The following is a 21,366-nucleotide window of genomic DNA, read 5'->3' on the forward strand; positions in this document are numbered from 1 at the left end:
ACTTAGATGCTAAGTACTATGATTAAAGTACTAAACTAATTCAAATGTCAAATTTAGCAGACCACAATTCCAACCTACGTTGTCGAGCCATCTGCTCAATTTGGGTGTCATACTTTTGTACACTTGTCGATTGGTTTCTCTAAAGCGAGAAGCTGACTTTAATAAAAATAAAGTTTGATGCATCATCCATCATCTAGTCGGCTTAAAAGAAAGGGGGTGTTTAGTAGAATGTGGTACTTTTTCTTTAATAAAACAATTTTTTATTTATGATTGGCAACTGCTCCATTTGAATTTTATTTGTTGAAGTTTTTCTTCAAACACAAATTTTAGTATATTTTTTTCAACGGACAGCGTAATTTCGCTGCAAGAAATTTTCATGGTAGAAATTAATCAAACACATGATAAAATACAAACAAATTTGAAAATTAACAGATACAATAGACATCATGTAGCGTTATATATGAGATAAAAAAAATAATGTACTGACATATTCCATGTATTTTATGAAAAGTTGTAAATGTAAATGGACCCTAATATGTTATGTATTGGAGATCCAAGCTAACGCAACATGGGCTATGAAGATGGGACTTCGAGTCTGCTCGCGTTGATTTTTCTAACACAAGTTTATTTAATTGGTAAAAACAGCTCATTTTCTTATAAAATGTCATGTGTTCATAATATATGAGAACTATAGTGGTGAGTGGTGTGTAAGAATATTTGTAACCTACTTATGGTCTCGGAAATATGTTTTGAACTTAGGACTGTCAATGGGACTAGGACAGCTCGAGCTCGGCTCGCTCGGCCCGACAGAGAGCCCGATGAGCCCGATCATTTAGTGAGTCGATTTGAGCCTGAGCCAAAAAATTAGACTCGAATTAAATGTGAGCCGAGTTTGGGCCTTATTAGGCTCAAACCCGATATAGGTCCGGCGCTTTAATTACCTATATATATAATATTTATATCTGATATTATGTATAATTATATGTCCAAATATATTATTACTAAATACTAAATATATACATAAATTACAAAACACAAAAATACATCTAAAAACTCTTTCATGAGCTTTCTTGAGAGCCAATATTGGTAATGCATAACTAAATCTCTAATTTTTCTTATTGGTTGAGTAAATTTTTGTATTGACATAATATTGGTTGATTTTTTTTTGATCTACAAACACAAAAACCATCAAGCATATTTGGATTTAAATCACATGATTATAAAAAAAGTTTCAACTTTTAAAAATGTATTGGTTTATGATCGCATGTTTTATTACTATTTTTCATGCATTTTGAATGGATTAAATATAAATATTGTTGAAAAATTTTTGGTTTATATACGTTTTAAGAACTATTATTTGTTCATATTTAGTTTTAATATTACAATCTTGTAAATGTTAAATTAGTTTTACAACTTAATAGTTATAGTAATTATATTAAGAAAATTAAGGAGTAATAAGTGAGTTTGGGCTAAACCCGATTAATGCTCACAGCTCGAATATTATGTGAGTTGAGTATGAGCTTTACATTTACGAACCCGAAACTCATATCCCGAAACCCGAAAATGATTCAAATTAAATGAGTTGAACTTGAGCTCATCAAAGCCCGGCTTATTAGGCCCGATTTACAAGCATATCTGAACTGTAACGATGATCAAAGTTGAACTAATCCAGATTAAAAAAAAAAAAAAAAAAAACTTCAAAGCACACCCCTTTAGATTGAACGCAACGAAAGTGTCAGATTTGGGAGCTTTTCTTCTTTCTTCTTTATCATCATTACGTATGCCTTTCTTCAAGTTGTATGATCGTTTTATCCCTCCCACCATTGACTCTCTGACATTAATGCGGATGCTTTAGAAGATTCCCGGTGTTTTACCAAAACGCTTCGCACTTCTTTTAGAAGTTATTGGATTTCCTTTTGTCTTTCTATCTTCGTCTTTAATTTCTTGTTACCTTTTTCTCATTCATGTACGCCCCTGCCTCTATTTTCAGCCACCTTTTCCAAAGACAATATAATACTAATCATAATAATAGAAATAATCAATCAATATGTGTTTGCCATAATCCATGTTCTGATTGGTGGTGACCGCGCCACACGTGGCTAAGATTTCTCCAACAAATCTTGCTAGCTGGCCCCTATCCTGTCTTAGTTGCTTGCCCCCTAAGTAATTAATGGCATGAAATTACGTGAAATTTGTCCAACTTGTGTAGATTACGCATTTGAGTACTGATAGATGTGTAGACATGGGTACTCGATCCATGTTCCCATGCTCTAGTGATTAATCTAGTAGAAAATAATTATGAAATTTCTTGTATTTTTTAGATCCGTTACTGATAATTTTTTTTCAAATTGGGGCGCGGTGGACACCTAGTTAGTGTCCTAGATCAAATTGGGACTTGAAAACATGCGTTGAGATGATGTTAATGTTATAGTTATGAATATAAGGGTGCGTTTGATAAAATCAAAGTTTAAATTGAAATATGAATTCAAATCTATTAAGTTATTAAATATTAAATATGATATATTTAAATATGTATCATATTAAGTGATAAATGAATAGTTCATTATTTATTTTTTAGAGTAAATTTTACCTAAAAAATTCATTGTCGTTTAATTAATTCAAATGTTTAATTTTTTGTTATTAAATGCATCCAAATATATTAATATTTAAATTCATTAAATTTAAAAAAGTATTGAATTGAATTACTATCAAATATGGCATAAGACAAATACCTCTGTAATTAGGAAAAACTCGTGGAGTGATTATTGTGATTCCAACTGTAATTGACACTGTAAATGTACAGTTAACAAGGCGGTTGGTTAGTCTCCTCTCGCAATGCATCAAATCGAAAAGGACACGTGTCGTGCCGTTTGAAAAATCAACGCGTCTCTGAGATCTTGCCTTAGGGTAGCCTAGATAAGCCAATCTACTAGGATTTAAACCGGGAAACAGGTTTTCACCTAATAAAGCAAAAGAAAACGACTTCCATTGAGAACTGGGAAAGCGAGTAGAGGCATAAAGCTTTTATATTTCAAGAAGTAGCGGACATGCCAGCTTTTCCTTTATGCATTTCGTAATTATAATTAAATGGTAAATAGATTTACCATTAACTCGAAGCCCATTAACTAGAAGAAATAATTTACTAATTCATTTGAGGATACGAAATCACACAATCCAAAGCTTTTGACAGTTGACATTTAACCACTCCTAACTTTTTTTAAGGGAAACATGGCCTCTCTAGTTTATCACGACCATTGATCTACCAAACCACGGTCATTGGATTCATGGCACGTAAATTTTAAATTTAAATTTTATATAATTATCATTCATTAAAAAATTGAATACAGCGCAACGGCAGAAAATTAATACTAGAACGGTGTCTAAAACAAGAAAGTTAGACTCAACTGATCACGGCCTTGATCACTCAATTAATGTAAAAGGCAGGTAAGAGAAAAAGGTAATTGTGTATTATCAACAATCATAGCCCGCCCAAAAGTTACGATGAAATTATTGTCACGAATAGCATACTTGAGACATCATGGTACAAATCATGCATTACTTTTAACATAATTATGGCAATTTTTTGGCCTTAGAGGTAGTCAACTCTGCAACAAAATTATAGAGAAAGGCATATAATAATGGAGTGATTAGATAGTTCATTGACACAACATCTACCGATCTTTTTTTTTTTTTTTCTTGATATCTTCCCTGGATGGCCTAAAGTTGTCGGTGCTTGATATACACATATTTCAAAATGAAAACTTGAATAGCTTCAAAATTGTTTCACTTCTTATAGGAAAAATCACTTTCTGAGGATCATCATAAGAAAAAGAGCAAATTATTCAGTTGGTCACTAAATTTTTGCGATCGTCGAGTTTTGGTCATTCAACTATTAAAAGGCTAGTTTTAGCCACTAAAACATATAAAAGTAAGATGCGAGGCCATTCTGTTAGATTTAGCCATTAAGTAGACAAATGTTGTCTGTCCGTATGATTTCCAATAAAAAGACAGGGCCAATTTAGGAAGTTGAAAATAGATCTTCTTCTTGGCAGGGTCAATTTTGCTTTTCCCTGAACAGCTTAGAAACGCGACAATCAAACTCCACGAGGTTTGTATTTAAATTATTAGTAGTAATATCCGAGGGAGCTATTTAAGATGAACATTTTCTTTGATTCAAATAATGTTTGCAGGAGGCTGGAGGCATTAGTGTGGAATCCAGGGATCTGGGAACCAACATCTCAACCCCATCAAAATTGAAAAGTAAGAAGAAGTCGGAAGCTTTCTTCCACTCAAACGACATTGTTCTCAGATACGAACGCTCAATCTGCAAAGGGATCTCCTTTTATGGCCTTCAAATTCATCTTGGGTGTGGCACTGGTTTCAATGATTATTGGCATCATTATTGGGAAAAGATACTAAGCTAGTAGGGCTTTCTAGTTGTGGATTTGCTTCTGAAGATGGAGGAATTCAATTTTTTTTCTTTTTTTTAAATCGTATTTATGGGTTTCTCATTTGTAATAGTGTAGTGAGAAAGAAAAGCCAAAATTTTGGCTGGCATGCTATTTATGTAGGAGGTTAGAGCTAACCTGTATTGCAGTAAGAGAGAGTTGGTTCTGTGTAATGAAGGTTGATGCGATTAGTTACCCCAAGAATAAGTAAAAAAAAAAAAAAAAGGTTGATGATAACTGGTAGATGTGAATTTGTTGTGTTGAGGATGTTAACAGTCAAAAAGATAGATGGAAGAATTGAATCATCTTCATAGGAGGAGGAGGAAGAAGAAGAAGTAAAAGATGGTGGTCTGAGGCTCTGAGGTGTCAAGGAGTAACCAAGGGGCTCGTCAACAAGAAAAGGCAGGGAAACGAGAGTTAACAAATTCAGAAAAAGGGTCGGATCAATGCCAAGAAGAATATCTATTTTCAATTTCCTAAATTGACACTGTCTTTTGTATTGGAAATTGGGCGGACAGATAGCATTTGTCTACTTAACGGCTAAATCTAACAGAATGGTCTTGCGTGTTACTTTTATATATTTTAGTGGTCAAAACCAGTCTTTTAATAGTTGAGTGACCAAAACTCGACGATCGCAAAAGTTTAGTGGCCAACTGAATAATTTGTTCTAAGAAAAATAATAATGTCTAAATATTTGTCAGATGATGCTATGTTACAAGTATTGCTTTCCAAATGTTTGGCTGTACAACTTTTCAAGGTTGCCGTTGTTGAATATAAGGTCACAAGTTTATGGCCTTGTTTGCAGACAAGTTTTTTTTGTCAAATTTTGTCTACTACAAGTTTTTTAAAAACTTAGTTATAGTAATATCAAAAAACTTATCAAAAATTTTAAACTATACACTTCAAGATATTTAAAAAAACGTACTTCAAAATTTTTTTTAAAAACTTCTACAATAAATTATAATAAAGTTATAGACAAACACCAAAAAATTCACTTGTCAAACGGGGCCTATGTTTGTTTACGCCATTGTTGATTGACACATGAAAGAAAAGAGAGAGAAAAAAAAGAAAGAAAGAGAGAGCCCACACTTGACTTCTATGCCACCAAAATCAACTGTTCTTGATTAATTACTTCTTAAGCCGAAAAGTCCATCTCTATTTTGTCCAATTCTACTTGGAAAAAGAGAATAATTGATTGACCCGGTATATCAATTTGTGTTTTAATTGTCAAGGTGTGAATATAGAAATAAAATGTGAAATCCAAAAGTTTTTGTTAATCCAGACCGTAATACGGTGTCAATCATGTGTTTCTCTTTTGTTTTTATGTAAAAAGTATGCTTTCATTGCCAGTTGAAAGTGACAATGCTGGACCATATTAATGTGGTGCAGATTCAACAAGCTGGACCACGAATGATTCCGATATCCCCTTTTGCATGTGGTGAACATTAATCATTCTATTACAAATCTCAGGGAGCTGTTTTCTTATTTTGATTGTCCTCAAAAAACTGGCAAATCCTTTTCCTCTTAGGAGAATAAAATAAAATAAGAAGGTACAACATCCGTTGGAAAATGTTGTTGGATCATCAACTCGAGAGAGTAATAATTGGAAAAGGAATAAAGCTTCGACGAGGTGGGAAAAGACTAGCAATCGAAGATGTAACTTTTGTATAGGTTTGGTGAATTGATTTCTTATTACCTTCTCGAGTAAACTTTTCTTGGCCTTGGTATCCAACTGCTTTGGATTCTTTCTTCCAAGAAATATAAGAATAATGGTTCAGCTTTCATTTTAAGGCTTTTTGGTTGGTCTAATTGGGACCTAGAGTGCGTTTGATAAAACTGAAATTTGAAAACTGAAGTATAAAATCTGAAATGTGAAGTTTGAATCCATTAAGTTATTGAATTGTTAAATATTAAATTTAATATATTTGAGTGCATATCATATTCAATAATAAATGAATAGTTTATCACTTAATTTTGGGAATACGTTTCGTTTAGAAAATTCAATGCCACTTAATTAATTTAGATGTTCAATTTTTAGTTATCAAACGATATGAATATATTAAGATATATATCTATTAAGTTTAAATGATGAACCGGATTATCAAACATGATTTAAGTTGTACTGTGCCAAACTGCACTGACTACGGATCTTACAACGCAATTCCCTCTTGGGATAAGATACCTATAAAAGAAAAGCTCCGAGGCTCGGCAAAATTGGGCTTTTACGTCAAGAAGTGGATTAATGTACAACCTGTATTCGTTAGAATTTCTATGCCAAGTAACAACAACATAACGACCACTACGAGTTGACTTAAATTGGTAAGAAAAGATCATTTTTTTACAAAAAATTATATGTTTGAATCTCACTATCAATATGACAACTGTGTTGATTAACGATTTATAAAAATCTTGTGATTATGATGGCATAACCTGATCCGTAGCGATGACTAAAATCTAATCCACTAAAACTTTTTTTTGTATAAAAAAAAATGGGGAAAAGAATTAATAGACGTAAAGGTGACATGAAAAATGGCATCGTGGAAGTGACAATGGTTTATAACCATATTTGAATAAAATTTCATGACTGACTTGGTCAAGTTAAAAAGTCACCATTGCTATATTTCCTGACGTAACTTGTTCTTTTAGCTCAAACTCGTTGTTCAAACCGAATGAATTGCTTTGATCGTTATCATCACCAAATAAGCCAAACTTAGCTCGACATTCAGAAAGTTAATTTGCTATTATTATTATTATTTTTTGTAACTTGGCTTGATTATAGTCCATGAATAACTTACATTAAGGATTTTATGGGCTTTGAAATATATTGAGCATTTTCGAATACACATTTTTCTTAAATATTATTCTGTCTGCATCATAAACACGCTTTTTTAATCATATATTTTTTTGTATTTCACATTCATCGCATTGTAAGAAACGGTACACCAACTATGTGAGAGCTTATTACAAAATTTGAATTTCATTTTGCTAAAGAAAGATGACTAATTACCCATGCAAGATACTCAAACTTGAGCTCAAAATCGACCCGAAATTCTCAGTTATTTACTACCATTGAACGAAAGCTTGAATTCTTATATTATGAATCAAACGTGAACAATAATTTTGCGTGATTGTTGTTTTTCTTAAAGCCAGACACCAACAACAATTCCTGATCCCTGTGTCCCTAGCCTGCACATTGAGGAAAGCTTGGGGGATGTCTTGGCAGGGAAACAGCTCAGTTGAAGGGACCCAAGCTGATACCACTGTTGTGATCTGCTGATGAACAATCTACAACGACTGAGATCCATGCCCACATGCTTGTAATTTGTATGCATCTGTTTTGCAAAAGGGCTGTCACAAAAAATGTGCCCAGTGGCAAAAGAAGTAGCTATCCATCTCAAAAAGTTCGATTTGATGAATATGCCTGCAATCAGATTCTGTGACTCCAATTCAACCAAAACATATGCAAAAATAAATCCAGTGTGGTTTTACCTTTGCCATTAGGTCCCCATTCTTGATTAAACTTCTGAAATCTGAAGAAAAATAAAGGGTCTGTTGGGGTGATTCCAACGGTGGCTGGGATCTGGTGCTACCTACATTTGACTAACTGAATATATGTTTATATTGGTGCCATGAATTTCACTTAAGAAGTCCAAAGAATTGACCATATGGCAAGAAATTAACACAGTTGAAAATTCTCAGATTATTCTAATTTCTTGACAGAGAGACCGGCGTATTCTAATTTCATGACAGAGAGAGACCAGCTTTAGGCCCTCAACATTTGAACTTGACTTGCCTCGGCTTGGAAGACACTTCCAAGTTTCAACTGAAAACTGGCGACTTTCTCATCGATAATGGTAAACAAACCAAATACAACTCACCATTAAATTAAACAAAGAATTGTGCTGCATTTGGTTCCTTTTACAGCTACTCATTTGGCTTTGCGCACCTAATATCAACCACAATTTGGACATTTTGCCTGTTACCCTTTTTTTGATTCTTTAATTCTTTAACCCCCCCCCCCCCCCCGGGTCCCTCCAAAAAAAAAAAAAAGAGAGGAAATTAAAGAAATGATATTCAATTTCTCCTTTTCTTGTAGCCCCAGTAATCACATGATATTGTTCACAACATATTCATTTTACAACAACTAAAAAAATTCTAACACTGACAAGTTCCAAAATCTCATCTTTGGAGGGCTTAAACCCCTTCTTTAGGCCTTGTTTGGATTGCATTTTCTCGGATTTTTTGTAGAAAAAATACTGTAGCAATTTGATGTATGTGAGGAAAAAAGATAATTTTTTGTATTTTCATACATCGAAAAGGAATGGAAAGAAATCATTTTCAATTTTTCATTATCAACATATTCCTGGATAAATTTGGCCTGAATGTAAAATACAGAGGAATAAAAGTATAATAAAACACGGGAAAATAGAAACCATCCAAACGCACGGGCCAGTGGGCCACGCTTAGCAGTCAAACCAACCACCCAGATAATATTGGGCCCCTTTCTATCCCCCATTGACCCGTCCCAGTCCTCCAATTCTCCGCTACCAAACAATCCCCAACTCAACCCGCATTTTTCAGTTTTCACACACATACACACAGTCATTTTGCCACCCTTGCTTCTGAACACCTTCTGACAGATACCAAAACACGCACTCACACACTAAAAATTCCTCAGAAACTCATCAGCTCCCACTTCCCCACCGGACTTCAACGATTCTTCCTCCCTGTCTCCGCCGCCCCACCCAGTCCCACCATAACCAGAATCCGAACCCACCCACCCACCCACGCCGCCACTGTAAAAGCTCTGACCCCAAAAAGGTCCGTAAATATACTAATAACAAAACAAAACAAAAAGGAAAAACAAAGAGCATCTCGATGTCCACTCCCTCACCCTCTCCTGCTTAAATACTCTGGTTCTTTCCGCTTTTTTGGAGAAACGGCCTTCAGCTACTGACCTCTGAAATTCCGTTGGTGAATTTATAAAGAACCGCTGCTGGCTGCCGGCTGTAAATTCTGGTGAAGTAATGTTACGGTCGAAGAAACAGATAGAGGCAACGACCTTCTGCTGCTGAGGTGATGTGAAAGGTATATACTTGGAGAAAGAGGAAGAAGAAATGCTGGGGTGAATAGTTCTATTGAGGAAAGAGCGATGGCAGGGGAGTCTTCATCGGGAGCTAATACCGTCGCGAGGACGTTCAAAGCATTAGTTGAAAATGCCGAGAGAAAATTCGCGCGTGTGCGCGACGCTCCGACGCACGCGCGTGGGCCGTATAGTCACTACTTCCACAGTGTGTTTAAGTCGTACATGAGGTTATGGAAGTACCAGCAGGAGAACCGGGCGGAGCTAATCGGGTCGGGGCTCCAGAGGTGGGAGATCGGGGAGATTGCGTCTCGGATCGGCCAACTGTATTTTAATCAGTACATGAGAACGAGTGAAGCGAGGTTTTTGATCGAGGCGTACGTGTTTTACGAGGCGATTTTGCATCGGAAGTACTTCGATGAAGGTTCCAAGAAGGATAAAGGAGTTAGATTTAAGGAGTTGAGGTTTTATGCGAGGTTTTTGATGGTTTCGTTGATTTTGAACCGGACGGAAATGGTTAAATTGCTTGTTGATAAGTTTAAAGCTCTTGTCGATGATAGTAAATCCACTTTTCCGGTATGAATTGTTGTTTCTTTTCTTTTCTTTCTTTTTTTTAGTCCCCCCTAATTAGTTTAAATGTTTTCGGCGCGTATGAATGTACCTTTCATAACTTCTAATTGCACTGTTTCCTTTGAGCTTAACATTTCGTTTGTGTATGCTAGCTTTCGTACTTTTTTGGTGTAGTTGAATTAAAAATGTTATCTTGCATGGCTGAAATCTCAAGCCCAATAGTTATTTGCTTAATCTGTTTAACCAAGAAATTGTGATAGGTGATAATTACGATCCGGGTAAAGTTCATTTTTCTTTGGGTATAGATTCATGCAGTTCTAGCGGAACTTTTGGCAACAGCAATGATGACTAATTTACGAGGAAGTTTAGTCTGCTCGAACAATGGCATGATTGGCCTTTTATAAGGAAGTTTAATCTGCAAGAGATGTCCTTACTTTTGTAGCAAGATTAATGGGATTAAATGACATTACCTATAGTTGTGTCTCTTGGTGCATTTTTCCAACAATGCTCATGCCACAAGCAATGATAGACTAATGCAGGGAATGTGAATTCAAAGATGAATCTCATTTCTTCCATAACTGTCTATACGGAAATTATCATCTCAGAAATGGTGGGATGTTTGTGCTCCACTTGATGTCTGTTGGACATTGGGCTGATGCTGTTTCTCTTCAGTGTGTGCATACACATGATTTTGAAAATACCTCCGTAGTATTGGGCTTACAGAAATGGAGGAACTTCTTGACCAATCTACTTTCCTTTGATCACAGGATACTACGAACTTCAAAGAATGGAAGCTGGTTTTGCAAGAGATTCTTCGATTTACCAAAGCTGATACATCCCTCATAAATGTTCGACCTTTACGGTTCTGTTCCTTATTTGATTCATATCCATCCTCTCTTCCTTATGTTGCCCGCTTTCATGCTAAGAAGGTATTAAAGTTTCGAGAAGCTCTACTAACAAGCTATCACAAACATGAGGTAGTTTCTTCTTGATATACTTTTGGGTGTATCCAACTTTATACATGGAATTATTAACTCTCTTCTGTTCTCTTATAGGTCAAATTTGCAGAACTTACTCTGGACACTTTTAGAATGCTTCAGTGTTTGGAATGGGAACCTAGTGGGTCTTTCTATGAGAAGCATAAAGTTGAATCACAAGAGAACGGTGCTTTGGCTGATCACTCTGCTGCTTCAGGACTCATCGATATAAACCTGGCTGCTGATATGACGGATCCATCATTGCCACCAAACCCGAGGAAGTCTATACTTCACCGCTCTTCTGTCACACAATTGATAGCAGTAAGTGCTGAAAACTATTCAACAACCTATTAATATTTTTGCAATTTGTGGTTCGCAACCTGTCGATGGATCCTTTGAAAGAGTCTGTTGGGAGTGTCTGATTATCTAAGTAGCTCCTTTTCTAGTTACCAAAGAAAAAGTTTAGCTTTGTATTTTCCATACTTACTGTTGGAGGCCCTTAGCCATATGTTAATGTGCTTCGCTTGACCAATTTAAGGCTGCCTGTCTTAGATTCATAGGTAACTAAATTTTAAGTTACTTTTGCATTCACTTGTACCATTGACCCTTGTCAGCCAAGGGCTACTGACCTTTGCTGGTTCTCAGTCTAATGTGGGGTGCAGAAGATATCTAAGGTTGGCTAGTCCCCCTCAGCCCTTGTGTAACTCTTGCTTTTGGGCTTCTTTCACTTTACCCCTCTGCATAGCATTCCCTTGTTCCGTAGTCTACTGAGCAAAATCCTTGTGATTTACACTTTATAATGAATGCTAGGACAATGAAATCTCTAGGTCTAAGTTCTTAACTTTGCTAATAAGGACCAAAAGATGATCTAGTAAGCCCTTGACATAAGTAAAAACGTGCCACCCACTGCAGATTCTTATGTTTAAGTACTATAAATGCATTACTTTTCTACTTTTCCAATTAAACTTCTAGTTACAGGTGTTCTACTTTGTATTTTGGAACCTTCCAGGTTATTGCTACCATTTGTGAAGAGCTGCCACCAGATAGTGTCATGCTATTGTACCTGTCAGCTACAGGTAAACTTTGATTCATACTTTTTTACTTGATACAAGAAAAACATGCACTAATATTTTGAAGTATGGTGTTTGTGATCATTTCAGGGAATGCAGGAGGTGGTAGTGCTTCATCCAGCGAAAGCTCAGGAAGTTCAAGGAAATCTTCAAAGTCTAACCACGGTTACCATGAAAAGAGTAGCTATCTGCGAGATAACCATATTAATGGCATGGGCGACTCAAGTCACTTTTTTGAAAGTTGTTTGTGGTTAGGTCCTAGCAGAGATGGAGGTGGGTTTTAAGGGCAAAATCCTATTTGCTTACTTTTAAAAATGTGTAGCAATAGATCCAATTATTTTCGTATCATTCACTTTTACTTATGCTTGTTTTGTTTTCAGGTCCAAATAACCTGTATCCTGGTGATATTATTCCTTTTACAAGAAGGCCTATTTTCTTGATTGTAGATAGTGACAACAGCCATGCATTCAAGGCAGGTTTGTCAAAACTTTGTCTGTTACTTGTTCAACTCATCTGGCTTAACGTTGACCTGTGGAATCCGGTTCAGATTGTTTAGTTTGTCTAAGTGACTCGCCGGAGATGTATGGGATATTTCAGATGTTAGCATCTGGTTTAGATCTTTATTTGCACTGTTCCTTTTGATCTTTCAGGATTTTAAATCTTTGATGTCTACATTAATCCTTTCTTCCAAGTAGGGGTGAAAATGAGCTGAGTTGAGCTCGAATGCTGGTGTACTCGAGCTTGAGCTCAAAGTAAACTTCCTGAGCTCGAGCTCAAGCTTGACGAACTTTAAATTTGAAGCTCGAGCTTGACTCGTGTAAAATATAAGGAGCTCAAGCTCACTTGAGGAGCAAATTGAGGTTGAGCTTGAAAATGGTAAGACATGTGATTTGTTTTTAGGAGTGTAGGTTTTTAGGTAATTTAATAATTATACAAAATTATATATATACACACACACGATGCTCGAAAAGCACTGAGCTTTTGAGCAGAATATTTGAGGGCTTGAGTTCCACTAGATAATGGACTCGAGTAGCTTGAGCTTGACTCGAGCCCGGTCGAGCTCAAAATTGATCAAGCTAGAGTCGAGCTTTTGATCTAGCAGCTCAATTTGTTGCCACCCCCTCCCAAGGGCCCAAAAGACTCCTTAATTATCTCTGACCTTGTAGGAGGCTTAAAGTGTGTAACATTTCAGTATATACTTGACAGGGTGTTGTATTTGAGTGCTTTCCTATTCTGTATATTTTTGCACTTTTTCAGAAACCACCATATCCCGCTTCCTTTTCCTTCCTTGTATGTTGCTGTCAAGTCAAAACATCCAGGTTATCTAGCACTAGCTCCACTAGAAGTACCTAAAGTCAAACTTGACTCGAGCCTTGTTAGCTTCCGGCTTGAGCTGTGCTCCTGATACATTTTGTTACTGCTTGACTTGACTACTCAATTGGATTGACCATTTGTGTGCCTGAACTGAACTCAAGCTTGACTATAATCGAGCAGATATGAGCTTTGAGCCAAATTGAGCCTAAGCTACTTGTTAGCTGCTCATTACTGTTGTGCTGGTTTTGTTTTTCTTTTAAAGGCTTGTTATCAACTGAAGGTACTCTTAAATTGAAATGCTATTACATTGTACTGCTTTATATTCTCATTTGACTGCTAGTTTGGAGTTGGAGTGAGATATACTTATTTTCTGTTCCGCCTTTTTAAATTGCTGACATACCAATTGCTCTCAGGTTCTACATGGAGCAGAAAGAGGAGAAACACCTGCTTTATTCCTTTCTCCCCTGAGACCATCATTTAAGAACCCAACTGACAGTGACACAATGCATTTTGGAAGCCAGTTCACCTTGTTTCTAACTGCTCCTTTTCAGGCTTTCTGCCAATTAGTTGGGTTCACCTTATCAGATGATGATGTGGTGGGTGAGATACAGAAATGGAACCTCTATATTGTAGCTTACTAGTTTTCTGCATTCATTTGTTGCTTCTGTTTTTGGTTTTTTGTGCATTAATTTCTTGTTTCCTCTTTTAGGATGTCCGTACTGATGCTGACAACATAATCTCCACTGCATTCTCTGAGTGGGAGGTAATCCTTTGCACATCAACAAGCCTACATCTGGTCTGGGCTCAAGTTCTGTCTGATCATTTGCTTCGGCGTCTAATTCTTAGGTCAGTATATATATACGGCTGTGCTTGAGAATCTTTGTTTGTTGGTTACTTGTGAAGAAAGTGCAACTTTCCTGTGTAATCAGTCACGCTTTACAGTTCTCCTCCACAAAAAAATTGTGAGATTTCAGTAGGTATTTTGGTTAATGAGTAGAATGCTTACCATTCTTCTACGGCTCCATAAAATTGCTGTTTACTAGTAATTATCTGAAAATTATTGATTTGGTTGTCTTTGGATCTCATCCACTTGATGAGATTGTTGCGTCAATTAATATCTTCTCCCTAACCAACATTTAACCAATTTCACAAGATATCTTGGAACAATCATTCAATCGACAAGTACTTGGAAGCATTTACCCCACAAAATCAAAAAAAGAGTACTTAGATGGAAAATACCAGTACACTATTGACATGCATTAACAGCTGTAACTGGTTTTCACGAGAAATCCCAGTTTGTAGCTGAATGGTTCAAAGAAGGGGTGGCTTATGGAGAGAATGAGAAAATGCTTGGGGTTAATACTTTTGTACTTTATTTGAGCTTGTGAGATGGACTGATTTTTTATTTGATCATTGTTTGAATGTGGATTATGACTGATATAAGCTTCAATATCTGCTTGGCAGATTTATTTTCTGCAGGGCTGTGCTGACATTCTTTTGCTTACGGGATATGAGCGACCAGTATTTGCCCGTTTGCTTACCTGAATTTCCCCCCTCTCTCTCTCCCTCCTCCGAGGTGGTGCTATCAGCTGTCTTTCGAATTGCAAAACACCTCAAGGTTGAAAGGTGTTTTAATTTCCATGGTACAAGTTAAGGACTGAAATTGTAAAATCCAAGAATGTACGAAAGGTATACTTGCACTTTCTATTAGCGTGGAGACTTGCCCTACTTCTTCGGTGTCTTGCAATGGCTCTCGAAAGTTTGCAGTGTTGGCTTTTTGTGATGGGCTGAAGGAAGATGGCACCATTGGTCAGATTTGGCCAAGAAGATTGTGGGGTTAATTGTTTTTGCTTGTGCTATGGATATGATCTATACGCCATGTGCAAAAATATTCTGGATTTCATTGTTGATGTCGCTGTTGGGTTCCGTTTGTTGATGGGAGTTTTTCAAGTGTTCATTGTTATGCACAGTGGTACAGTAGCGAGCGGTATACCAGGGGGGGGGGGTAGAGTTTTCAATACAGTGGCGAATTTATTCAAATATCTTGTAAAATAGTAGCAGGCAGAGAGTTAAAAGAGTTTTTTTTTTTTTGGGGGGGGGGGGGGAGGGGGAGGTGGGGTGTTTAAATTCTTTCATTTTCCCATTCAATACATATGAAGTTTACATGGTAAGCAGCTGTACATGAAAATAGAGTATTTCCAAAAGACCCTTTTTTGTCTTGGCGGATGATTTTTGAGCTACGATTCGTTAACATTTTCTGGATCTGTTCTGTATCTTCAGATATTGGCAACATATTTCATAATTTGGCTCTTCGATGACTGACTACATCCAGAAAACCATCCACACCGCACAGGAATTCATTCACGCTGTTCATAATTCATTGCAACGGCAATCTCCGCTGGCATGATTTTGTGGTTATGAACTGATCTGGGGTCTAAAGCCATCAAATCTTTGATCCCTGTGACATTATTTATGGTTGAGTGCACGAAAGGCGTGGGTGGACACAATTGGTCACGGGGCGCCTAATGCCAACTTTCCTGGCTTTAGTAGTCGGGCAGGAATAGCATCTTTTCTTGTGCGTATTTACTCCTTTAGTGTAGGTAAAAAGCCAGTAATTATTTTTGGATGATACGGAGAGGAAAATGAAGACCAAGAAGAACTAATACTAATGCTATCTTCTTTTTAAAGATTTTTTTTTCTATTAGTAGGGTTGGGGGATCAGAGTTCACAACTTATTTATTAATGTCTACATGTTATGAAATAACAAAAATGTGGATGTCCTTTGTATTCCCAAGGGGATTAATTCATGATTTTATGGCTACTTATGTATATAAGTTACAATTCATAAATCCATTCATGTAGTCGAGAAACCGTTTCATAGATTTCTTTCATATTATTGTAGTAGTTGATGTTTAATAAGATTTATGTACCTTTAATCTTGTAGTGTCTATATATAGAGGTACATTGAGACCCTTTGGGTGTACTTTTGTATCTTGTTGAAATATAAGGATATCATTATCCCTTTCTCTACTCCTTTCTCTAATACTTCTTCAATTCCTATTGTAGTATCTTCATTTTATTAGTTTTATAACACTACACTTATTTTCGCCTTTTGTCAGTTTTCTGTTAACGTTAAACAGACCCTCATTCCATTAAATTTTTTATTTTTTGGAGCAACATTCGATTAGTAGTGTTTAATAACATCATCAATATTAATCACAACTAGCGGTAAGAACATGTCTTGGGCCAATCCTTCAATTCCCAACAACAGCTACTTACGAATGATGGGCTACTCTCAACGGTCAGTACTGGGCCTGATGGGCCAGTCCACTTTTTTTCTTTTTTTTGTTAAACAAAGGGCCTGATGGTCCTGTAGACCTTAGTTGTCTGAATTTGCTCCTCCATATAGACCAATCTTGTGGTCCTTGAGGATAGCTCCAAGCAAGTTTTCACTTATACATGTGAGAGATAGGAAGGTAATTAAAAAATTTATTTATAAAAAATTTAAAAAATATATTTCTACAACTTTTATTAAGGTTACAAGAAATTTACAACTTTTTGGCCCTACCGTGAATTGGGCATAAATTATGACACCCCAATTCTAATTCCGAACTAGTCAAAGGGCTCTTTACATAATAAGTAAAAATGAACAAATCAAATTCAAATCTTACTAAAACAAGTTTTTGATCTTTAACTCGATCCTACTTAAACCCATTTCAACCAATAGGACTCAACAATTTCCCTTTCTCGATCCGGACCTGCACCTCAAACTTCAAATCTGATCCGTCAACTTCAGCACAGAAAACACAACAGACGCCTTTATTAACCGTCGGATACCGTACCCAAAAAAAGCACACGTCCAATAAATCTGGACCGTCCAATCCCATCAAAAGCCGACACCTCATCAGCTATATATACCCATTAACCTCATCTACTTGCAAATTTTCCATTTGATTGCCCAAATTTCACAGAGAGAGCTTGGGTTTTCTGAGAGAGAGAGAGAGCTTTGGTCTTCTTTTGAGAGGTCTGTTGTTCTTCTTCTTTTTTCTTTAGAAATTAATTTATGTAATAGTTTTGTTGGTTCATTTTTGGTTGATTTATAGCAATCTGATTTGTAATCTGCACGTGTGGTCAATTAGGGTTCTTATTTACTTAGTTTTTTTTTTATAAAAAAAATTCGGTTTTAAAGGATTGCCGCGCTAGGGTCAGGGTTTGTTGTTTTGTGGATTGATTTATCTCTTCTCGGTTTGGTTATGTGAATTTGAGTTACGATTTTGTGGTTTCGTGGAATTTTGGTGATAAAAAGTTGGGGCTTTTTTCTGGAGTTTTTGAATTTGGGGGTTTTTGTTTGTTTTTTGATCTGTCAAAATTGTAGTCGAATTTGAGATCTTAAGGGGACACGCCTATTTTTGAACTGGATTGTGGGTCAACTTTATGAAATTCTGAAACAAACTTCGTCTTTTTTGGTTTCTTTTTTTTTTTTCTCCCGAAATTTTGGTAATACGTGTCTGGCCTTTTGTTATAGAATTAAGGTTTTCTAGTGTGATTCTAAGTTGAATTCTGGATATATGAAATTACAGATGGCTCGTACCAAGCAAACTGCTCGTAAGTCAACTGGAGGAAAGGCTCCTAGGAAGCAACTCGCTACCAAGGTTTTATTCTTGCCCCTTGATCCAAGTTTTTATTTCTCATTTTGTGTAAGGAGGTTTGATTCTATAATTTTGTTATTAAAGTGGGCTTTTCCCCCCTCCATTTTTATAGGCTGCTCGTAAGTCTGCCCCAACTACTGGTGGTGTGAAAAAGCCCCACAGATACCGCCCTGGTACTGTTGCTCTTCGGTAAGTGTGGTCTTTCATTCTCTTTTCGTCGTAGTTACTGTTTGTATTTGAGTAGTTCTTGTTTAGGTCTTTTATTTTATGTGAGTAGAATTTTTTGTTAAGTCTCTATTTTTAGAATTGTCCATGTATGGTTGTAATTTGGCATGCTTTTATGATGTAGTGAAATCCGCAAGTACCAGAAGAGTACTGAGCTCTTGATCAGGAAGCTTCCTTTCCAGAGGCTTGTCCGAGAAATTGCTCAGGACTTCAAGGTAAGTGATAATTTGGGATTGTTTTTCCTCCTCTCATTTTATTTTGGGGAAAGTGATTTCGTGAAAGTGCAACTAATTGTTTGGTTTGTATGCAGACTGATCTCCGTTTCCAGAGCCATGCAGTCCTTGCATTGCAGGAGGCAGCTGAGGCATACCTTGTGGGTCTGTTTGAGGACACAAATCTGTGCGCCATTCACGCCAAGCGTGTCACAATCATGCCCAAGGACATTCAGCTGGCAAGGAGGATCAGGGGAGAACGTGCTTAAGTTTGTTTAGGGGTCCTCGTGTAGAATGGTAGCTTTGGTGGTGTTTTTTGATTTGTTCTCAAGCAATATTACATAGTTGGATAGGACAGAGGCTTTTGCTTACTAGTAGTTGATGGTGGCTATTAGGAACTCGTGGTATGGTGGCATGTGTGCAGTAGTATGATTATTGTTCATGTTTTGTGTTGGGGTTGGATGGCAAGATCGACTTATAAATTCTTGTATTTTCAGTTTGGTGAACTGCATGTTGTCACACATCTGGTGTTGAACAGCGTTTCTCATTTGATCTAATGTAGTTTGGTATTTTGTTGGTGGTGCCGTTGTTCTGTTCTAGGAATGTCGTTAGATTGTTCTCACTTGGGTAATAATTTATGTTTAACTCAGCCGATTTTATTTTGATTGGTGGCATTATGCTTTATGCTCAGCTGTAAAATTTGCTTGAATGGCATCAAGAGCGTTTCCTTGTTGAGTTTTAAGAGTAATTCGTGGGACGTTCCGGGGCTTTTGTTCTGTCGCTGTTTTTCTTTCTTTGTGGGAATCTTGATTGGATATTTGGGGGGAGGGGGAGCTTGTTCAAACTGGAATAAGAAGCAAGATGATGGGGCATTTGTTATTATATCTAATGAATTTCATCATCTGGGGTGTGGCAAGTCTCGGTTGGCGGCCCAAATTTGTTGGCGGTTGCGGTTTCGTGATCTTTCGACCTGCACTGGTTTTGTTAATATAAAACTGACACGCATTTGGAATTCACGTTTAGCATTTTTAGCATTAGGATCCTGAACTAAATCCACCGAGCACCAATTTGACATGAAAACCCCTAATATTTACTGGATGGGTTTCCTTGTAATGTCTTGCAACATTTCCGAATTCAAGTTTTGAGACCATATGTGCGATTTCCCTTGCTCCATTCACTTAATCAGTTGGTTCCGTTCTTTAAAGAAAATCTTGAGCATATCAAGCGTATAATATATATTTGTTAATTTCCGTTCTCAGCTGCGTGTCATTCCTTGTGAATGTCTAATCCTTCAACACTTCATGTATAATCCCATGGAGGTCTGGGTTATTTTATGATCAATCCTAGAAGTACAGACCAACCTAGAAATACTAGATTTATGCATTTGATGATTCTTTTGCACTTTTGATTGGCATGATATGATTTTTGTGGTTAATTCATGTGGGAAGTGTTCATTAACGTGGCCTTTTTTTTTTTTTTTTTTTGGTCGGGATTGTTCTTGATTTTGACATTTTGCTCTCTGATGATTTTTCAACTTGTTCGAACTCGATTACTGGATGAAAATCTCCTCCTCGGAAATAATGAAATTACTCGGTGTAGTAGCGCTATCTTCTGCTTGTGATACTATTGACTTCTAACTTTAGCGTCTAGTTTGATTGGTTTTCATTGATGCAATGAAAGTCTTATGAAGTACATGGGATGATTTTTAGCAAAAATGTAGAAAATAATTGTAGTAGTGGTGTTATGACAAATTGTTTCTGTAAACCTTTATCTAAACTTTTGGCTTACAAGTTAATTGCATAGCTTGGAGCGTGAGGTTTGAAATCTAAGTTTAAAAAAAAAAAAAAAAAACCGTGTCAACACTTTGCAATATATGTGCCAGGACAATTTAGGCATGTTTTTTGTTTGTTGTTGCTGTGGTTGTCGTTGGGTTCAACAATTTAGGTATACTCACCATCAAATTTAACCTACGAGCAATGGATGATAGGAAGGAAGGAAGAGGGACTGTAAATTAGAATCCTTCCATTTACATTACAAAAAAAAATAAAAGGTCAGAAACAAAGAAAGAAATCTGAGGCCCTAAAGGGCACTTGTTCAACATGGGCCACGATATAGTAGTAAGCCCCATACCCATACTCTTGCCCACAGACATCAAGTCCGAAAGTCAAGAGATGAGCTCAGAGGCGTACAATAGTAGGCCCCTTAACTGTTATAGTGACAATTAGTCATACAAAATAATAATAATAATAATAATAATGGGCCTATGGATTAGATTGGAATCAGCACATAGCCCTAAAGTCTGAGGTGCCTTCAATTTCATTAATTTAAGAAATCAATATTAGTCCACATGTGATTGAACAAAAAACAAATGCAAAAGTCCACCAATCTCCCTCAATTTCTCTATCTTATTTTATGTCCCTAAGTCCTGGTAAGAGATGAACCGGTGCAATTGAAATTTTAGAGGGACAATTTGAGAATTGAGATTAGTAGGAGTGGGTTTGAGAATCTGAGAATTTTAGAGGGTTTTGTAATTTACAACATCATACATATTAAAATTCCAATGCAACCTTATTATCAGTCCATAGTCCAAATTGAAGTATCAAACTAATACCTTGTTTGGTAAATGAGTTTTTTGAGTATTTATCTAAAATTTTACTGTAACATATTGTAGAAATTGTAGGAAAAATTTTTAAGATGAAAACCTTTTTTTTTTCCTTTTTCTTTCTTTCTTTCTTCTTCTCCCTTCCCTTCCCCGCCACCACTCTCTCTGACGCCAAAAGAACCAGCAGTAAACATGGAATTTTTTTTTTTGCTTTTT

General features: G+C 36.4%; 2 protein-coding genes across 6 annotated transcripts; both read left to right on the forward strand.

The window, feature by feature from the left end:
- The first annotated feature begins 9,026 nt into the window (after nucleotides 1-9,026).
- Nucleotides 9,027-15,780, forward strand: LOC113699159 (uncharacterized). Of its 4 annotated transcripts, XR_011817788.1 has the most exons (10): nucleotides 9,031-10,107; nucleotides 10,869-11,078; nucleotides 11,157-11,399; nucleotides 12,088-12,154; nucleotides 12,239-12,421; nucleotides 12,529-12,620; nucleotides 13,876-14,058; nucleotides 14,172-14,308; nucleotides 14,927-15,629; nucleotides 15,743-15,780. XR_011817788.1 is itself a non-coding variant. In XM_027219301.2 (9 exons), exons 1-9 carry the CDS (start codon nucleotides 9,601-9,603, stop codon nucleotides 15,114-15,116), a joined length of 1,812 nt encoding a protein of 603 aa, XP_027075102.1. In that variant the 5' UTR covers nucleotides 9,031-9,600; the 3' UTR covers nucleotides 15,117-15,764. The 4 variants fall into 4 exon arrangements, 2 of the variants coding, with proteins under 2 accessions (XP_071913864.1, XP_027075102.1); XR_003450372.2 differs by having other exon boundaries at nucleotides 9,027-10,107; nucleotides 13,876-14,062; nucleotides 14,927-15,764; XM_027219301.2 differs by having other exon boundaries at nucleotides 14,927-15,764.
- Nucleotides 15,781-17,349: 1,569 nt separating this feature from the next.
- On the forward strand, nucleotides 17,350-19,132 carry LOC113699066 (histone H3.3). Of its 2 annotated transcripts, XM_027219127.2 has the most exons (5): nucleotides 17,350-17,486; nucleotides 18,043-18,114; nucleotides 18,224-18,300; nucleotides 18,461-18,551; nucleotides 18,647-19,132. In XM_027219127.2, exons 2-5 carry the CDS (start codon nucleotides 18,043-18,045, stop codon nucleotides 18,815-18,817), a joined length of 411 nt encoding a protein of 136 aa, XP_027074928.1. In that variant the 5' UTR covers nucleotides 17,350-17,486; the 3' UTR covers nucleotides 18,818-19,132. The 2 variants fall into 2 exon arrangements, with proteins under 2 accessions (XP_027074928.1, XP_027074927.1); XM_027219126.2 differs by lacking the exon at nucleotides 17,350-17,486 and having other exon boundaries at nucleotides 18,016-18,114.
- Nucleotides 19,133-21,366: the final 2,234 nt, after the last annotated feature.

The sequence above is a fragment of the Coffea arabica genome, chromosome 7c (genome assembly GCF_036785885.1).
Source record: "Coffea arabica cultivar ET-39 chromosome 7c, Coffea Arabica ET-39 HiFi, whole genome shotgun sequence".
Classification (NCBI taxonomy): Eukaryota; Viridiplantae; Streptophyta; class Magnoliopsida; order Gentianales; family Rubiaceae; genus Coffea; species Coffea arabica.